Source organism: Microcaecilia unicolor, unplaced genomic scaffold (genome assembly GCF_901765095.1).
Source record: "Microcaecilia unicolor unplaced genomic scaffold, aMicUni1.1, whole genome shotgun sequence".
Taxonomy (NCBI): Eukaryota; Metazoa; Chordata; class Amphibia; order Gymnophiona; family Siphonopidae; genus Microcaecilia; species Microcaecilia unicolor.
Genome location: NW_021963125.1, coordinates 1,646 through 21,724, shown reverse-complemented (window position 1 = coordinate 21,724; position 20,079 = coordinate 1,646). Strand labels below are relative to the sequence as shown.

At 44.8% G+C, this 20,079-nt stretch overlaps 1 protein-coding gene across 6 annotated transcripts in view; it reads left to right on the top strand.

Moving 5' to 3' along the window:
• Window positions 1-6,646, top strand: part of LOC115458967 (coiled-coil domain-containing protein 126-like) — a 30,300-nt gene extending 23,654 nt beyond the window's left edge. For all 6 annotated transcript variants that reach the window (XM_030188826.1, XM_030188827.1, XM_030188823.1 and 3 more), the window contains exon 5: window positions 4,245-6,646. In XM_030188826.1, coding sequence (XP_030044686.1) covers window positions 4,245-4,429 — 185 coding nt within the window. In that variant the 3' untranslated portion in view covers window positions 4,430-6,646. The remainder of the gene's footprint in view (window positions 1-4,244) is intronic.
• Window positions 6,647-20,079: the final 13,433 nt, after the last annotated feature.

The window sequence follows — 20,079 nt, the reverse complement described above, 5'->3', positions numbered from 1 at the left end:
GAGCAATATTCTGTTTTTTTGTTTGTTTTAGTCCAGTGCTGTCCCTGGAGAAAGGGAACATGCAAACATGCTTTCCATGCCCCATATTGTCTGCTGCTAGTTTATATTGTGTTTGGTCAGTAGCTGCTGAAGAGGGTACTGAGGTTCACAACTACTGACTTTATGTGCTGGACTTTATGCAGAATTGAGTGGTTGGTGCTACTTAACACTTTTGTTCCTGCAAGTTGTCATCACATCAGGGATCAACAATATTTTTGGGAAACATCTGTATGGTTTGTAGAACTAACAGAAGGAAGGGAGAAAAAGAGACGGGAGTTGTTTGTTAAAATATGAAATACTGCTTCTCATAAGAAAGTACTTCAAAGCGGTTTATGATAAAATTCCATTTTAAAAGCAGGAACTAAATTAACTAGATACCCCTAGATAATTCTAATAAAAACTTGTGTCCTACCTTCATTTCATGTTTTTTTTAATGTTCGGTTGTATCCTTTTGTGTATTTCATCCAGTCACTTCCATCTTTCCACACACAAAGATATAAAACATTTGTCAAAGAACAAGTTCTTTACCTGTTTCCAAAATATAATAAAGTTCACGTTCAATCTCCAATGAAAACTGCAAATTTCATAAGTATGACGAGTTAAATCACATCCAATTGTATAGCAGAAGGTGAAGGAACCACTACAACTGATGAGTTCCCTGAATGTAAAGCACAGCTTGTTTTTATCTTCACAAGTGTTGCTAGGTGTAAAGGGTATCCTAGTTGCAGACCTTTAAATACCATCATCAGCAACTTGCTTCTAATGATGATCAGTATAGCCTATGCAAAATAACCTGTTTTGTTTCCACTTTCTTCCTGTTCCGTGTGGTGCTAAAGGTACTTTTAAAGGAGGTCCTGATATAAGTTGGCTTATAAGCTCTGGAAATGCTTGGAGTGCACCTGCCACCTTGCATACTTGTAGTTGAAAGTGGGAGACAACTTGCTTTGGGTAGAACCAGGACTAGGCAGGTTTTTTTTAAGGCAGAGCTCTGGCTATTAGAAGGGGTTCAACCAGATTTGGTTCAGGTGATTGTTGACACCATGTTTTCACCAAGAGCAAACCCCATGTCCTTTTACTGTATTGTGCTGTTCGGCTAGTTATTTTCTAACGTTTGAAGTACGATAAATACATACTGAACCATTTTGAAACACTTGGGATTGTTTTCTTTGCTTGCAGATTGTTTTGTCCATTTTTAAGCAGTTGGTAATTTTTCTTAGTATTTTGAGAATTACTGTGTTGTACTGTGCCTTCCAAAAGTCTTTTAACACCCTTGTACATTTTTTCACATGTTGCTATCTAAAAAGCACAATTCAAAATGCATTATTGAGTTTGTTTCTCTAATCTACCCAACACACTCTTCACTTTTCAATGTGAAAAAACCATGACAGCGCTATTGAAAAAGAATTAAAACTAAATCCAGAAAGTCCTGATAAGTCTTCACACCCTTTGTCATATCCACTTTCTCTTTTATCTCTCCCTTACCCTGTGTCTTTCACCTCTTGTTTACAGTTCAGTTCCAGTTTTTGCTTTGGTAACTAATGTTGTGCTATTAATTTTCCTCCATTATGCATCAGAGTTTATTTCTTTTCAGTCATTTCTAGATATTGTACACTGGCTTGAGAGTTTATGACTGAAAGGTGGTCTATCAAATAAAGAGTAAATTAAATAGCTTCATTTCCAGAAATTGCCTTAACAAGGCCTATAATAAGTTAAATAGGGCCTACATGTGTCCAGCCACAGTAGCTGAAGTGATTCAAATATTCCTGGCCAAAGTATTGTCATTTTTGTTTAAAGATCTCAAAATGCTGAACACAGAACAACTAGAACTCAGGCTAAAGCTAGTGAACAGTACAGAGTGGGGGAAGCCAATAAGAAAATTTCAGTGTGTTTAAATGTACCTTGAGACACTATCATGTCCAAGTCTTTCGCCTAGGCACATATGATTCTTTGGCCTTGAATAATGGTAAATATTTTATGTGCAGGTATTCTTTGTTAAATACCTGCACATAATGGTTTATGTGACCAAGACATTGTTATGATCAAGCTGTCCTTCCAAAATCAATAGCTGTGGGTTAAGGAAACTGCTGAGGAAGGCAATTGTCATGCCTAAGATTACTTTAAAAGAGCTAGAGGAATCTAGTTTGCTGTTTGAACAATTTCAATATTATTCCACATACATGGTCTCTGTGGGAGATAGATCTGACTGGCTCACAGGATATCCAGGGGTATTCTCACCTATCCCCAACCCTGGGCCCAATAGCCCTCACAGATATGCTAGTGTCTGGCAATGCAGTATCTGGCAAAATATGGTAGTGGATTTACCTTGGCTAGTAAATACTAATACAGTACAGATTCCTAATAATGGTTGAATTATAATTCCTAGTACTAATGTTCTAGATAAAACACTAAGCAAAAAGCCAAAATAACAACGATCCTCTAAAGATTAGACAGGACACCAATTGGCTCAGTTTACACTTATAAATAAAAAAAAATAAAAAAACACTTTATCTATCCCAAGTAGTAGAAAATTTATAAGCACCTTAAAATATTGTACAGTGGTGGCTTTTGCCCTATGAAACCTTGTCCCAGAAGCAGTTGTGATCCCTTATAAGGTGATGTCCTTTCTGTTCCAGTCAACCAAAGGTGGCGAGCTGAAAGACACCAGAGGGTGAGCAAGCAAGGGTGAAGGCAAGAGACTGAACTTTTCAGAAATTTTCTCTGGAGCAAGAGAGAGAGGAAGCATGTGTGTCTCTTCCATCTCCAACCAGGCATTAACATTTCACGCCTATGGCTGTTTGCATGGCCTCCGTAAACAATCTCTGCGATTGGTGGCATATGCTTCATTACACTGATATAGCCAACTTGATAAAGTCCTTCTTATGTGGTTGACCAAGGGACAATATCTATGATGTTCTCATGACAATCCCTATCCAGGAATGTCATGGTTTGGTAGGTAGTTCTGCTCAGATAATGGCTGTCTGAAGGCACCAAGTCCAAAGCTGGATTGAACCAGTACACGGCAAGAAATAAATATAGCAGCACAGTGTTTCTTTTCACGTCTGTCCCACAAACCAAGGCTCCAGCAGTGAAATCACAGGCAGAAATCCATCATAGTTGGATAAGTTTGGCTCTGTGTTGCACATAAGAACATTGGGGTCATTTATGCCCCACAGGTGGAAAGAAGGAAACTGTTGCTAAAGAAAGTCCATGTGATGTGCCATATAGCATTTGTAAAGAAACATTTAGAGGACACTGCATGCATGTAGAAGTTTTTGTGGTCTGATCACACCAAAGGTGGAACTTTGGTCAGTTTGCTATAGTATTTTATGGCATAAGGCAAACACAAGCACCTAACTCTGCTTAAATCATCCATACAGTAAAGCACACTGATGGCAGCGTTCTGTTGTGGGGATGCTTTGCAACAGAGGGAGTTGGCTTGTGAAGATAGAGCAAAGCACAGGCAAATCCTAGAGGAAAACACCTGCTGTAGACATGGGACTTAGGGTGAGGATTTATCTTTCAGTAGCATAAACCAAAAGCAACAGTGGAGTGGCTTAGAAAGAAAGTAAAATCTGCTTGAGTGGTCCATTCAAAGTCCAAACTTGAATCTGATAGAAAATCTGTGCATGACTTAAAGACTGCAGTCCACAGAAGATCGTCAGCCATGCAAAATGGGCAAAAGCAGCACCCTCTGCAATGCAAAAGCTGGTAGCCACACATCCTAAATGTTATAAGGCTCTTCCTGCAACTACTGAGCCAAAGGGTGAAGACTTATGGAATAGACTTTTTAAACATTGATTATTATCCCTTGAATATTTTTACAGTTCTTTCACATTGAAATAGTAGGGTAGCCAGGACACATTTTTTTGGTGGGATCCAAGGTGAACACAGGTGGGCATGTGGCAGTGTGGAAGTTGAAACTGTGTCCAGTTTCCCCCTCATTCTATGCTGTTGACACTGATGGAGATGAGGACATTAGCCCAGCTATGGCTCCATCCCTGATTTGTTGTGTAGATTAATGAAAAACTCCTACTTGAATGCATCTTGAATTGTATATTTTAGACAGCAGAGCAGGAGACGTACAAGGGGCTGAAGATTTTTGCAAGACACTGTATACTAGCACTCCATCTGTAGTAAATGTGAATATTAGTTCCACACAAAGGAATCAAGATGCTGTGTACTAAGGTCTCTTCTGTTCCTTTTAGCTGACCTGAAGAGAACAATAGCAGTCCTTCTGGATGATATTTTGCAGCGTTTGGTGAAATTGGAAAGTAAAGTTGATGACTTTGTTGGAAATGGCTTGTCAGCTAACACCACCAATGGCACAAGTGGTAACCTGGTGCCGATGATCGCAAGTAAGCGCACCAGTACAACAGGCACTGTGAGATAGCAGCAGAAGCCGCTATAGGTTTTAAGTCCTTCTCTTTTATAGGATGATGGTAAATATTGCTTCATTTTACAGCGACAGACATTTCATAAAGGCAGTCTTCATTTCTGTGTCTATAAGAACATGAGATCAGTATGTTGCTTTCAAAAAGAACTTCTAAGGCAGTGTAGTTTCTTATGGATAAGAAACACAAGCAGTGTGACCAGAGAGTCGACCGCTATATACATTTCTAGAGCTAACGTTCAAGCTTATATTTCAGAGTCTCTTAGCTCATCATGCAAGATTAATCCGAAGAGTTTTTATTAAATTTATAAAGATGTGGATTATTGTCCTTTATAATAATGTTTCTGCTCGTGTTAAAGAGGCCTCAACTTATATTTAAATTATTTTAAATGATTGCGTACTAGAGTGTATACTTAAAATTGATCTATTTTGGTATTGTGCAAAGAAATTGTTTGAAGAGTTTAAAAAGTTGTGAACCAAAAAGTACCTTCACTTGCACTATTAGTCAGAAGTGACTCTAATTATTGACTAGGAAATCATTTTCCTTATCCTGCTCGACCAGTCCAGACCAGTGGGTTGAGTTCCCTTACCGGCAGATGGAGAAAGAGATAATGAATTTTTCCAGTGATATCACCAACATATGGGCTGCTGCAGCCTGGAATTATCCAGTATTTGTCTCTCTCTCCCCCCCCCCCCCCCCCTCCCCGGTCTGGTGGTGAAGATTCCTGGAGTAGACCTAAATCCACAAAGCACAGTCCACAGCCTGCATCTTTCAAAGTTGAGTCTTTAGGCTGCATTGCTCCTGGGGATCAAGTTTATTAAGACTTGCTATACTGCTCTTACGTAGCAGTCAGAGTGGTTTACAATATACAAATACATTCAGAAGACAGAAAACTATAGAATTCTTGGGGATCAGACCTTGGTCCTTACCCCAGTTGAACTTGGGTGTGTTTTGCCTTCCACAGTCTCAGGCTTTAGCTTACGGGCCATAGGATTTCCCTCATTTTTTATTTTTGTAATTCTTTTTATTGAATTTTGGATTAGATTGTCAAGAAAATAAAGCTGTTTAAAAAATAAATAAAAAGCAGTAAGATGGTGGAAAGTCCACACACCCTGCAAAAAGCCAGTTAGTCCTGCCAGAGCAAGTGGGTGGTAAGTCTGGGAAGTTCCTGAAGAATGGTCTGCCAGGTTTTGGGTTCATAGGTGGTGTCATGGCAGGCAGCCAGTGTTGCATGATGTGTGGGAACTGGCATCTTAGCACTGCCACCAGCTCCTTTTGTCCTATTTGCAATGTACCTGACCTGAGTTTATCCTTGCTGGCCACGGAGGAGCTCTTGGAGGGGAATCATGGTCCTCCTGACCCCTCACCCCCCAAGTTAAGGCCTTACGCCAGATGTGACAGAAACAGCAGCCATTTTGCCACAATTTCCCACCCTAATGTGCTTACTAGGGGAGAGTGGCACCTCTGGAGTGGGAGGCAAGGAAGGCTCCTCTGAAGCGTTACTGGGAAGGGGCAATCGGTTCGATGGCATTTAAATTGGTGTGTGGCAGAGTGGACCTAATCCTGCTGTGATACTAGCATACTAAAAAATTCAAAGGCTGCACCAGCCCTTATACTGGTCACTGGAATAGGTCAGCATCTCTACTTCCGTTTGCTGCTAAGGGGACTCACCTTATTGGTCTAACAAGATTCAAGGAAAGGAAATTAACAGTTATGAGTAAATTTGACCTTTTTCTCCACAGATATAATTTTGTAAATAGCCACTCTTGATTTATGGTATCAGTTTCTGCAGAGACAAGGAAGGTCATCAGGAATGTAGTCTATATTGTTTCACATATGTATCATGGCTTCTGAAGATGGAGTTATTGGTAGAAATTAAAAAAGTGTAGTAATTCACGCTGTAATATTGCAGTGTAGGGTTTGTTTTCATTTTTTTTTTTTTTTTTTTTTTGGGGGGGGGGGGGTGTTGGGGAATGAACTAATAGCTCCTCCTTTTATCAATTAACCTTCCAGATCAAATCAAAAACCACTGCTGGAGTCCTGGTGCAGTGAGCCTTCATTTGTAATTCCCTAGAAATTTTTTCCTTTGTTTTAGACTCATCTTTTTTCATTGTCTACTGCTGTAGTAGCGGTCCTAAGGTGGGGAGCCAGGCACCAGAACTCTTTCATGAGCTTTCTATCCAGTTACCTGCTGTCAGGCTTAATGCTGATCATGATTCCTCCCTCCCTGTAAGCTGTAAATGCTGCTTCCCAGCCTCAACTAAGATGTACAAGACTGATCAAGGACATGAGCTAGAGACATTTCCTATAGCAGTGCACAGCACTGCCAGCAGGCTGTCCTGTTTTTTTTTTTTCCTTTGATGGTTTAATAATTGTGAAACTTTTAACATTAACACTTCAATTTAGGGAATGGTATTCATTCTAGACCATGCTTTATACAGAATTTGTTTAGAATGAAGCTGGGAACCCAAGAAATGTAGCTTTATGTCAGATCTCCTTAAAACATACATTTATTTGTGTGTCTATGTAATGATATTGCTAACCTGAGGCAACATTTCTTGGGTTCCTAGCTTCATTGTAAATCAGTGTTTCCCACTCTTTTTGTGCTTGTAATCCCATGATTGCTGCCAAATAAAATTGTGTGACCCTCCCCCCCCCCCCCCCCCCCGGAGGTGCAGAATACTGATGTACCTATGGACAGCCCACCCCATTTGAGGTCCCAACCCACAGAAGCTCTGTAAAACATTTACATAAGATGCACTATATTCTGTTATGTCCATTCTACATAATAAATTGAGAACAAAGTGTCAAGTGTGATTTCTATTTTAACTGTTGAATAATGTTGCTGAAGACTGTGCAATCCTCTGTATATGCTATGTGCCGTGTTCCCACTAGGCAGCTTCAAGGTGTGCAGGAGTCCACCAGGGTTCCTGCTTGGTGTGGGTGGAGGGGGGTCCTACAATATTGTGCTTTCAGTTGTGAGAGGCAGGCAGACGTGTGATATTGCAGCCCCTCCCCCCCAAACACATACACACCCCAGCAGGTTGCTTAAGGTGATATACCATCTTGTTGAGGGGTTGACATGTTGATCCCTGTGTTTCCTAAGGTGCCACTTAACGATCTTGTGTAATCTGGCTAAATGGCAGAATGTTTTTTTGCATCCAGCATATGTCCTAGCAGCTTTAGTATACTGGGCAGTGGCCGAGTGTGAGTAACTTAGTCTTACTGAGAAGGATGAAAGCCAATACCCTGTCCCTTGGGAAGAAAGTTTGTCTTCTTTATATCTATGTGTGCCCCTATGAAAAATATGGATTGTTTGGCACAAGACTGGACTTTTCCCTGTTGATTGAGACCCCCAGATTCCTTCAGAGGAGGATGGTCTCTTGAGATTGACATAGATTGCAACACCATTAATTGGGAAGCAAAGTCAGTGGTGGGCAGACTTCTACGATCTGTCCCCTGATCGTGGCTGGACAGATTCAGCTTCAATAGCTGGAGAACAAGGCCAGTACCAGGCAGACTTCTACAATCTAAGCCCTGAAAATGGCAAGGACAAATCAAGATCAAGAATACATATCTAGTATCACATTATACCTTATGCTATGAGTTTACTATATCTTGTTGAGCAGACTGGACGTACCATACATGTCTTTATTTGCTGTCATCTACAACAGATATTTCAAACAAGATTGCATAATGTATTTGTCTTTTGAAGGAATGGATTTCTTCTCATCTTCTAAAATTGAACAAAGATAAAACCAAATTTCTTCTAATAGATCAGAAATATGGAATGACTGTATTTTAAGAATAGCTAAGGTAAAATTATGTATCATACCTGATAATTTTCTTTCCATTAATCATAGCTGATCAATCCATAGACTGGTGGGTTGTGTCCATCTACCAGCAGGTGGAGATAGAGAGCAATCCTTTTGCCTCCCTATATGTGGTCATGTGCTGCCGGAAACTCCTCAGTATGTCGATATCCAAGCTCCATCCGCAGGACTCAGCACTTAGAGAATTACACCCACAAAGGGACACTCTGCCCAGCTCACCACCGCCGAAACGGGGGAGGGGAATTAACCCAGCTCATCCCCACACAAGTGGGGGAGGGGAATCCGTCCAGCACATCCCCGCGGAGCGGGGGAGGGACACCACACCCGCCGATGCGGGGGGATCTGGCTTATCCTGCAACCGCAACCGCGGGAGGAGCTGACTGACCCTAACACCGCCGAAGTGGGAGGGGTATAAAGCTGCCCTACTGCCACACGAAGCGGGAGGGAGCGCCGGCAGAATTTAAGTCTCAATCCAGCCCCGAAAAACGGAGGGGAGAGGAATGCAGCAGCTCACTGTAACACAAATTCGTCTCAACTCTTGAAGAATCCATTGAAAAACTTGAACACGAAGTCCTCCTGAACAGGAACTGAAGACTAAACTTGAACCTGAAATGCAACCAGAATATAAACAATACAGATATCTGGGAGGGGCTATGGATTGATCAGCTATGATTAATGGAAAGAAAATTATCAGGTATGATACATAATTTTACCTTCCATATCATCATGCTGATCAATCCATAGACTGGTGGGATGTACCGAAGCAGTACTCACCCAGGGCGGGACATAGAAATCCCTGACCGCAACACTGAATCTCCAAACCGGGCCTCCGCCCGAGCAGCCACAGTCAAGCGGTAATGCCTGGAGAAGGTATGGGCCGAAGCCCAAGTTGCCGCCTTGCAAATCTCTTCCAAGGAGACGGACCTCTGCCATCGAGGCCGCCTGAGCTCTAGTGGAGTGAGCCTTCAGCTGGATAGGCGGCACCTTCCCCGCGGCTACATAAGCCGCCGCAATGGCTTCCTTGACCCATCTTGCCACTGTAGGCTTAGCAGCCTGCAGACCCTTACGAGGACCTGCAAACAGGACAAACAGATGATCCGATTTCCGGAAATCATTGGTCACTTCCAAGTATCTGATGATGACACGTCTCACATCCAGATATTTGAGAGCAGAGTATTCCTCTGGGTAGTCCTCCCTACGAAAGGAAGGGAGACAGAGCTGCTGATTCACATGGAAGCGAGAAACAATCTTGGGCAGGAAGGAAGGCACTGTGCGAATAGTCACTCCTGCCTCAGTGAACTGCAGAAAAGGCTCTCTACATGAGAGCGCCTGGAGCTCGGAAACTCTTCTGGATGAAGTGATAGCCAACAAAAAGACTGCTTTCAACGTCAGGTCTTTCAGAGATGCCCTCGACAAGGGTTCAAAAGGCGGCTTCTGCAAGGCTCTTAGCACCAGGTTGAGATTCCATGCAGGCACCACTGAGTGCAGAGGAGGGCACAGGTGATTAACTCCCTTGAGAAAGCGCACCACATCAGGCGGCCCCTGAAGCAAGCCAGAGCCGCTACCTGGACTTTAAGGGAATTGAGCGACAGGCCTTTCTCCAGACCTTCTTGCAGGAACGCCAACACTGAAGAAATTGGAGCAGTGAAGGGAGAAAGTGAGCCTGCTTCACACCACACTGCAAAGATACGCCAAACCCTGGCGTAAGCAGTAGAAGTAGAGCGCTTCCTCGCTCTCAGCATAGTGGTGATGACCTTCTCTGAGAAGCCCTTCTTTCTCAGACGCTGCCGCTCAATAGCCAGGCCGTAAGACCAAAGGGGGAGGGATCCTCCATCACCACGGGACCCTGATGTAACAGGCCCTGCTCCACTGGCAGCCGCAGAGGATCGTCGACTGAGAGCCTGATCAAGTCCGCATACCAGGGACGTCTGGGCCAGTCCGGACCCACCAGGATTATCCGGCCCGGATGCTTTGCCACCCGGTCTAGCACCCTGCCCAACATGGGCCAGGGCGGGAACACAGAGAAGCTCTTGTGTCGGCCACTGTTGGAGAAGAGCATCTACTCCCAGGGATCGAGGGTCCCGTCCTCTGCTGAAAAAACGCGGCACTTGGCAATTGGCCGATGACGACATCAGATCTAGGCTCGGCTGGCCCCAGCGCTTCGTGATGTCCAAGAACGCCTGAGCAGATAGCTGCCACTCTCCGGGCTCCAAGGTATGGCGACTGAGAAAGTCCGCCTTGACATTCATGACTCCGGCAATGTGGGCCGCTGACAGCTGTTCCAGGTTCGCTTCCACCCACTGGCATAGATTCATGGCCTCCTTGGCTAGAGGGGCGCTCTTGGTACCTCCCTGGCGGTTGACATAGGCCACAGCCGTGGCATTGTCCGACAGGACCCGTACTGGCTTCAACGCCAGTACTGGGAGGAACTCCAAAAGCGCCAACCGAATGGCTCTGAGTTCCAGGAGGTTGATAGACCACTTTGCCTCTGCAGGAGACCAGAGCCCCTGCGCTGTCCTTCTCAAGCAGTGGGCTCCCCAGCCCGACAAAGAGGCATCCGTCGTGACGACAATCCACTCCGGGGTCACCAGAGGCATTCCTGCAGACAACCTGTCTGTCTGCAGCCACCAGCTCAGCACCTTGCGCACTGCTGGGTCCAAGGGAAGGCGCACAGCATAATCCTCCGACATCGGAGTCCAGCGCTGCAGCAGAGAGTGTTGAAGTGGTCTCATATGAGCCCTGGCCCAGGGCACTACTTCCATCGTGGCCGTCATAGAGCCCAACAGCTGCACATAGTCCCAAGCCCGAAGAGGAGAGGCTACTAGGAACTGGTCCACCTGAGCCTGAAGTTTGACAATCCGATTGTCCGGCAGGAACACTCTGCCCACTTGGGTGTCGAATCGAACTCCCAGATACTCCAGGGACTGAGTCGGGCGCAGCTGGCTCTTCTCCCAGTTGATGATCCATCCCAGAGAGCTCAAAAGAGCAACTACCCGGTCCACAGCTTTGCCGCACTCTGCATAAGAGGGGGCTCGGATCAACCAGTCGTCCAGATAAGGATGGACTTGTACTCCTTCCTTCCGCAGGAAGGCCGCGATGACCACCATTACTTTGGAGAAGGTCCGCGGAGCAGTAGCCAACCCGAAAGGGAGGGCTCTGAACTGGAAGTGTCGTCCCAGGACTGCAAAACGCAGAAAGCGTTGATGAGGAGGCCAGATGGGAATATGCAGGTACGCTTCCTTGATGTCCAAGGAAGCCAAGAACTCTCCTGCCTTCACTGCCGCTATAACAGAGCGGAGAGTCTCCATGCGAAAGTGCCGCATTTTCAAGGCCCGATTGACCCCTTTGAGGTCGAGGATAGGCCGGACAGAACCTCCTTTCTTTGGTACCACAAAGTAAATGGAGTAACGTCCCTTGCCAGTCTGATTTTCTGGCACCAGAACGACCGCACCCAGGCGGATCAGGTTGTCCAAGGTCTGCTGCACTGCAACCCCGGACTGCAACATTTGCTGAACATACTGAAGCAGGACATGTTTATCCACTCCTACCCTAGCTGAGATAATATTTAATTACCTCTCTGACTTCATGTGCAATTTTCTTTAAATTAGTCCCCTTATTTTCTGACTCCTCTTACTCTCTTACCTATCTATATGTTCCATCTTTGCTTGTAACCTACGCTATTAAAATGTGTTAATACATATTGATATCATAAGAAGTATACTATGCCATATGTTGTATTGTTGTTTGAATATTTTTACTGCTGTAATTGTCTTGTGCTTATGTTTGATTTATTCTTACTATGCACCGCCTTGAGTGAATTCCTTCAAAAAGGTGGTAAATAAATCCTAATGAATAAATAAATTTGGGATCTCTTCTGTTAAATAAGGCACTTGTTAATTATGGGGTACAAACCCGTCTCTTAAGGGTCGGCAGAACTCTAACTTGTAGCCGTCTCTGATGACTTCCAGCACCCAAGCGTCTGAAGTTACTTTGGTCCACTCGCCCAGAAACGAGGACAGGCGTCCTCCAATCTGCACTGGGCCATGGACCAAGACCCCGTCATTGGGTACGAGACCCTGGGGGAGGACCGGAGGGCGTACCTCCGGGACGGCGGTCTCTGCGAAAGGAATGCTGCTTGGGGGGAGAAGTTCCTTTTGAAGGAAGAGGGGGCAGAGGAGCCCGACTTGCCCGGGCGGTACCGACGGGCTTCTTGAAACTGTCCTCTGGAGATACCGGGGCGAGCACTGGCCCGAGCCCTGACCTCTGGTAACCTCTTGCCCTTAGACGTGCCGAGATCGGTCACGATTTTGTCCAGCTCGACCCCAAAGAGCAGCTTGCCTTTAAAAGGCAACTTAGCCAGGCGGGACTTAGAGGCGTGGTCCGCAGACCAATGTTTCAGCCAAAGCCAGCGCCGCGCAGAGACTGTCTGAGCCATGCCTTTAGCCGAGGCTCTCAAGACATCATACAGTAAGTCTGCCAAACAAGCCAAGCCCGATTCCAGGGCCGGCCAGTCAGCCCTCAAGGAAGGATCCGAGGGGGAAGCCCGCTGCACCAACGTCAGGCACGCCCTGGCCACATAGGAGCCGCAAACTGAGGCCTGCAAACTTAAGGCAGCCGCCTCGAAGGACGACCTTAAAGCAGCTTCCAATCTTCTCTCTTGGGCGTCCTTTAGTGCCGTGCCACCTTCCACCGGCAACGCCGTTTTCTTAGTCACCGCAGTGATTAAAGAATCCACGGTAGGCCAAACAAAGGCCTCACGCTCACTTTCAGGCAAAGGATAGAGGCGGGACATAGCCCTAGCCACTTTGAGGCTCGCTTCGGGACATCCCATTGAGCCGAAATTAAGGTGTGCATGGCATCATGCACGTGGAAGGTTCTAGGCGGGCGCTTCGTCCCCAGCATAATGGCGGAGCCAACAGGGGCTGAGGGAGAGACGTCCTCCGGAGAGGAAATCTTCAAAATGCTCATGGCCTGCAATAACAGGTTGGGCAAATCCTCTGAGCGAAAAATCCGTGCTGCAGAGGGATCATCTGCTCCATCCGAGCGGGAATCCGTCTCCTCCAAGGAATCCCCAAAGGACCGTTGGGAGAACTCCGATACGCTGCCCTCATCTACATCAGAGGAAACAGCGTCCTCTAAGGCCTGGGCATCAACCCGAGGGCGTTACTTCCGGGGGCCTCAACCCCTTTATCGGACAAGGGAGAAGGGGCAGCGTTCTGCATAAGGAAGGCCTGATGCAGCAGCAAAATAAACTCGGGGAGAAACCCCCAAACTGTGCAATTCAGCAGCCTGGGCCACAGCCCTAGACGCACCCTCAACCGGCGCTCGCAAGAGCGGGGGAGAACCATGCTGCGCATCCAAGATGGCGTTCGGCGCGACACTCCGCGAAGGAGCCGCGCGGGAAGAACGGCGCTTAACTTTAGCCGCTTTTTTGCCGTCGCCCAAATCAAGGGCGGCCATGGCATGAACGTCTCCCAGCTCAAGGGCGGCCCAAGAAGAAGCCGTCCGAGCAGAGTGGCCGGCCAAGATGGCGGAGGCGAGCAGCGGGGGATGGGCGTTTATGGGGGAAAAACCGCCGCGCCAGAGGAAGACCCGGGACACTGACCGGCCTCCAAACTGACACCCAAGGGCGAATCAGACTTTAAAACCCCCGCATCCCCGCTAGAAGCGCACACGCGGTCCGGGGAGCGATTCTTCGCGCCCTCGCCCTCCGACGCCATAGGCCACGTGGAGATCAATCGGGGAACCCCCTGCCCGCTATAAAAAGGTAAAAATTACCTGCTTCTCGCTCCGAGCTGTAACGACCTGGTGTCCCAGTGAGTAGCTGCAATAAACGTTTAAATAAACGTCGAAATAAACGCCCTTAAGGACGTTCAAAAATTTTTTTTTTTACGGAGCCAGCGGGAGGGGGAGAAAAGGAGGGACCTGGCGCCACCAGGTTTGCACTTGCTCAAGAAGAGCCCTCAACCCCAGGCACTCAACAAAACCTAAAAATTAGACTTGGAGGCCTAGCCAGAGCTGCTGCTGTGTGTGACCACCACCTGCTGAGATAGAGAACATACTGGGGAGTTTCCGGCAGCACATGACCACATATAGGGAGGCAAAAGGATTGCTCTCAATCTCCACCTGCTGGTAGATGGACACAACCCACCAGTCTATGGATTGATCAGCATGATGATATGGAATCCTCAATTCAAATTCTTATCTAGTCTGACTAGTACTTTGTCCAGATTTACAAATTGAAGCCTTGGTTAAAAAAAACTTTTATGTAATTAAAAAGTTTAGAAGGGTAAAAAAAATTTACTTTGATTTGGATGCTTTTAAGCTAATCATGCAAAGTTTTATAATAGGTCAGATAGACTACTGTAATAGCGTCTGTCTGGGATGCTTTAAGTTTTTGCTGAAAAGGATTCAGACAATCCAGAATACAGCTGCTTGTCTTATATTCTCGGCCCATAAATTTGATAGGGCTTCACCATTGCTGATTAAGCTTCATTGGTCACTAGTGGATGCTTGACTTCATTTTAAATTGTGTACCCATGTTTTAAAAATACTTTATGGAAAGACTCCCATATATATGCAAGATTTTATTAGCCTTTTGTTGCATTGAAGGAATACCACTACCAGAAATCCCGAAGGAGAAAGGAAATATTCTACTCACCCCCATCCCCAAAGACACAAAGAAAAGCGCCAGTGAACTAACCAACTACAGGCCAGTAGCATCCATTCCATTATTGACCAAATAACGGAAGGGTTGGTGACCAAACAACTCACAAGCTATCTGAACAAATTCTCAATACTCCATGACTCCCAGTCAGGATTTCGGTCTAACCACAGTACTGAAACAGTACTAGTTACCCTCATGACTAAATTTAAAAATGATCGCAACAGGAAAGAACATACTACTTCTACAATTTGACATGTCAAGCGCTTTCGACATGGTTGATCATGGAATATTACTACATATCCTTGAATACTTCGGAATTAGAGGCAATGTTCTCAATTGGTTCAAGGGATTCCTAACCACACAATCATATCAAGTGACATCCAACTCGACTACTTCTGCCACATGGATACCCGAATGCGGAGTCCCACAGGGATCCCGCCTATCGCCGACTCTATTCAACTTAATGATGGTACCCTTAGCCAAACTACTATCAAACCAAAACCTTAACCCATACATATACGCAGACGACTTAACGATTTACATCCCATTTAAACAAGATTTAAAGGACATTTCCAACGACATCAACCGAAGTCTCCATATCATGCATTCATGGACGGATGCTTTTAGATTGAAACTTAATGCAGAAAAAACCCAATGCCTAACACTCACATCTCAACATAACAAGAACAAATTTACAGCCATTAACACACCAAATCTGAACCTTCCTATTTTGGACACCCTAAAAATTGTTGGAGTTACCATCGATCGACACCTAACACTCAAAAGCCATGCGAAAAACACAACCAAGAAGATGTTCCACTCAATGTGGAAATTTAAAAAGAGTAAGACCTTTCTTCCCAAGGAATGTTTTCCATAATCTGGTACAATCAATGGTGCTCAGTCATCTAGATTACTGCAACGCACTCTATGCCGGCTGTAAAGAGCAAATAATCAAGAAACTTCAGACAGCCCAGAACACTGCAGCTAGACTCGTATTCGGCAAAACAAAATATGAAAGTGCCAAGCCCCTACGAGAAAAACTACACTGGATCCCACTCAAAGAACGCATCACGTTCAAAATTTGCTCCCTAGTTCATAAAATCATTCATGGAGATGCACCAGCCTACATTTCAGACCTGATAGACTTACCACCCAGGAATGCTAAAAGATCATCCCGCACATTCCTTGATCTGCACTTCCCTAACTGCAAAGCTCTAAAATACAAAGTAATGCACGCGTCAAACTTCACTTACTTAAGCACACAGTTATGGAACGCACTGCCGCGCAACTTAAAAATGACCTACAAACTAATGAATTTCCGCAAACTACTGAAGACCCATCTCTTCAGCAAGGCTTAACACAAAGATCAACCAATGTGAATATACATAAATCTCCACACGTAGTTAGAAATGTCTTATAATATCTGCTTGTCATACTACTATCATGTCTTATCATTATCATGTTACCAAAAATTTTCTGTAACACTAAATGCCTATTTTTCTATTATATTTCCACTATCCATGATGTATTGTAAGCCACATTGAGCCTGCAAAGAGGTGGGAAAATGTGGGATACAAATGCAATAAATAAATACAGTGAAACCTCAGTTTTTGTCGATAATTCGTCCGAAAACTATCGACGAAAACCAAGGCAACAAGCAATTTTTCTTTTAAATGAAGTAAAAAGACTAATGTATAGAATAAATGAACATTTAACATGGCATTTACCTTTCTGAAGGCTCTTCTAGGTGTATGGAAGATGGAGAGAGAGGAGCAGAGATTATTGTTTGGAAGGGGGATCCCCCTCCATACGGACACTATCTGGGGGGTCACTTCCCTTGTTTTTTTGGCACTAGGACCAGCTTCGGGGGGGGGGGGTCACTTCCCTTCTTGTTCTTTTGGCTCTAGGACCAGCTTCTTGGGGGGGGGGGGGTCACTTCCCTTCTTGTTCTTTTGGCACTAGGACCAGCTTCAGAGTCTGTGGACCCATGCCGCACAAGAAACCTGTCCAAAGAGGTTTGTTTCTGTCACCTCTTTAAGATTTGCCTAAAATGGGGCAAGACATTATCATTAAACAAGTTGCAGACACGGCTTGCAACAGCTTTGTCTGGGTGATTTTTCTCCACAAACACCTGTACTTTACTCCACATGGAGAGGATGTCCTTAATCTCTGAAGAAGGCACATTCTCTACAGTTTCTTCCTCCTTATCCGAAGGAACTTCTTCATCTGCTGTCTGTTGCACTTCTAGTTGAAGGTCTTGCAGGTCTTCAGTGGTGAGTTCTTCACTGTGGTCATCCACCAACTCTTCCACATCCTCACCACTCACCTCCAAACCCATGGAATTACCTAAATAAACAATTGACTGCACAACATGTGTAGGGTCATCAGGTGAAGGATCTAACCCTTCTAAATCTCTCTCATGCACACATCCTGGCCATAATTTCTTCCATCCACAGTTTATCGTCCTGGATGTCACTCCCTGCCAAGCCTTATCTATGAGGCTGATGCAGTTGAGAATGTTGAAATGATTTTTCCACAACTCTCTTAAGGACAATTCTGTATCTGATGTCACCTCAAAGCACCTTTGCAACAATGCTTTTGTGTACAGCTTCTTGAAATTGGAAATGACATTCTGGTCCATGGGCTGGATGAGTGGTGTGGTATTAGGGGGCAAGAACTTCACTATAAAACTGAACTGCTCCAATAGTGCATCTTCCAAACCTGGAGGATGTGCAGGAGCATTGTCCATTAACAGGAGGCACTTAAGGGGCAAATGATTTTCCTGGAGGTATTTTTTCACACTCGGGCCAAACACTTCATTCATCCACTCAATGAAAATTGCCCTCGTGACCCATGCTTTCTTGTTTGCCCTCCACATCACACTCAGTTTACTTTTGATCACATTGTTTCTGCTAAATAGGAGTTTCTGAATGGTACACCAGTAAGGGCTTCACTTTACAATCACCACTAGCATTACCACACAACAAAGAGTAAGCCTATCTTTCATAGGCTTATGTCCTGGCAGTGCCGTTTCCTCCTGTGTAATGAACGTTCTCTTTGGCATTTTCTTCCAAAACAGGCCAGTTTCATCACAGTTGACTTGTTGGGGGATGAATCCTTCAGCCTCTACGTAATCTTTGAATTCAGACACAAATTTTTCAGCACCAGACCTGTCCAAACTCGCAGCTTCTCCATGCCTAGTAACACTGTGTATGCCAGTGTGCCTCTTGAATTTTTTGAACCAGCCTCTGCTGGCCTTAAAATCACTTAGTGGAGTAGCACTCGTCCCGGGCATTTTCTTAATGAGATCGGCATACAGCAGTCTGGCCTTTTCACATATGATGGCCTCAGAAACAGAATCGCCATCTAACTGTTTTTGATTGATCCAAATTAATAATAACTGTTCCACATCTTCAATTGTTTGTGATCTCTGTTTTGATATCACATTCACACCTTGTGCTACTTTTGCCTCCTTTATTGCTTCCTTTTTTGCCACAATTGAACTTATCGTGGATGGTGACTTCCCGTACATGCGGGTGATTTCAGCAATCTTAATGCCACTTGTATTTTTCAATGATTTCCTTCTTCAACTCAATCGTGTTCCTGTCCTTTTTCTTTGAAGGACTGCTGCCTATAGAAACTTTTTGGGTCCCATGATGAGAGCAGGGACTTTTATACAGGCACTCAACCAGCTGTAGTAGTAGTGTGGCAAAACAACGAAAATTGGTCAAAAACCAGCAGGGACTTTTATACAGGCACTCAACCAGCTGTAGTAGTAGTGTGGCAAAGCAACGAAAATTTGGTCAAAACCAGCAGGGACTTTTATACAGGCACTCAACCAGCAGCAGCAGTAGTGTGGCAAAACGACAAAATTTTGTTCATAAAACAGCAGCAGTGTGATCCCACAACCGGAAACAACGTCCCAGAAGAACGACATGCGAGAACGCAAGATTAGCTGCGTGGGCATGCCGACGAAATCCGAGGTGATCGACGAAAACTGAGACGAAAATTTCGTGAAATAAATCGACAATAACCGAAACCGACGAAATCCGAAGTCAACAAAAACCGAGGTTTCACTGTAGTTTAAAATTTTTTTCCTATTTACAAATATTTTGAAGCTGGGTAGAATGATACTGTATAGTAGCACAACGTTAGAACTTTGAATTTATTTTAGGATTGATGATTGCTTCTAACTCCTAACCCCTATTCTCTTGTTCAGTACCCATGTCTGTTGTGTCATTCCCATCTTAAGTAATTCTCTTATCCCTTATTGTTCTGTTTGTCTGTCCTGATTAGATTGTAAGCTCTGTCGAGCAGGGAGTCTCTTACATCTTCAAGTGTACAGCGCTGCATACGTCTAGTAGCGCTATAGAAATGATAAGTAGTAGAACACTTTATCTACACTGAACTGTAAGGCAGCTGCGGAATACAAGAGTGTATCAGTTATGTTACTGTTGCCTAGATATAGCAAGATGTATTTTTGCTTTTGCAGAGATGTGTGGTGGCCACTTAACATGCTTTGTGCCGTTGGGAGTCCAAATGGTAGCATCCTGAACTGTAATTGTCGTTGTAGGAAGATAAAGCAAAGATGTTGCCAATGGGTTAAGTGGATGGGGGAAGTGGGTGTAGGCAAAATAGTATAATAGGGAGGCAAGCCAATCATTTTTGTCCAGGAGAAGAATTGTGGCTAATTTGTTAATTTTTTTTTCTTTATAAGAACATAAGCATAGAAACATGACGGCAGATAAAGGCCATATGCCCCATCCAGTCTGCCCATCCTCTGTAAACCTTAATTCTTCCTGTTCCTAAGCGATCCCACATGCTTATCCCATGCCTTTTAAAACTCTGGAACAGTCCTCGACTCCACCATCCACCGGGAGGCCATTCCACCCCTCCACCACCCTTTCTGTGAAATAATACATCCTCAGATTGCTCCTAAGCCTATTCCCTCTCAACCTTGTCATATGCCCCCTCATTCCAGAGCTCTCCTTCATTTGAAAAAGGCTCTCTTCCTGTACATAAATGCCTTTGAGATATTTAAACGTTTCTATCATGTCTCCCTCCTCTCTTCCAGTGTATACATGTTGAGGTTCATAAGCCTGTCCCTATAATTTTTGCATTCAAGACCACTTACTAATTTCGTAGCCAC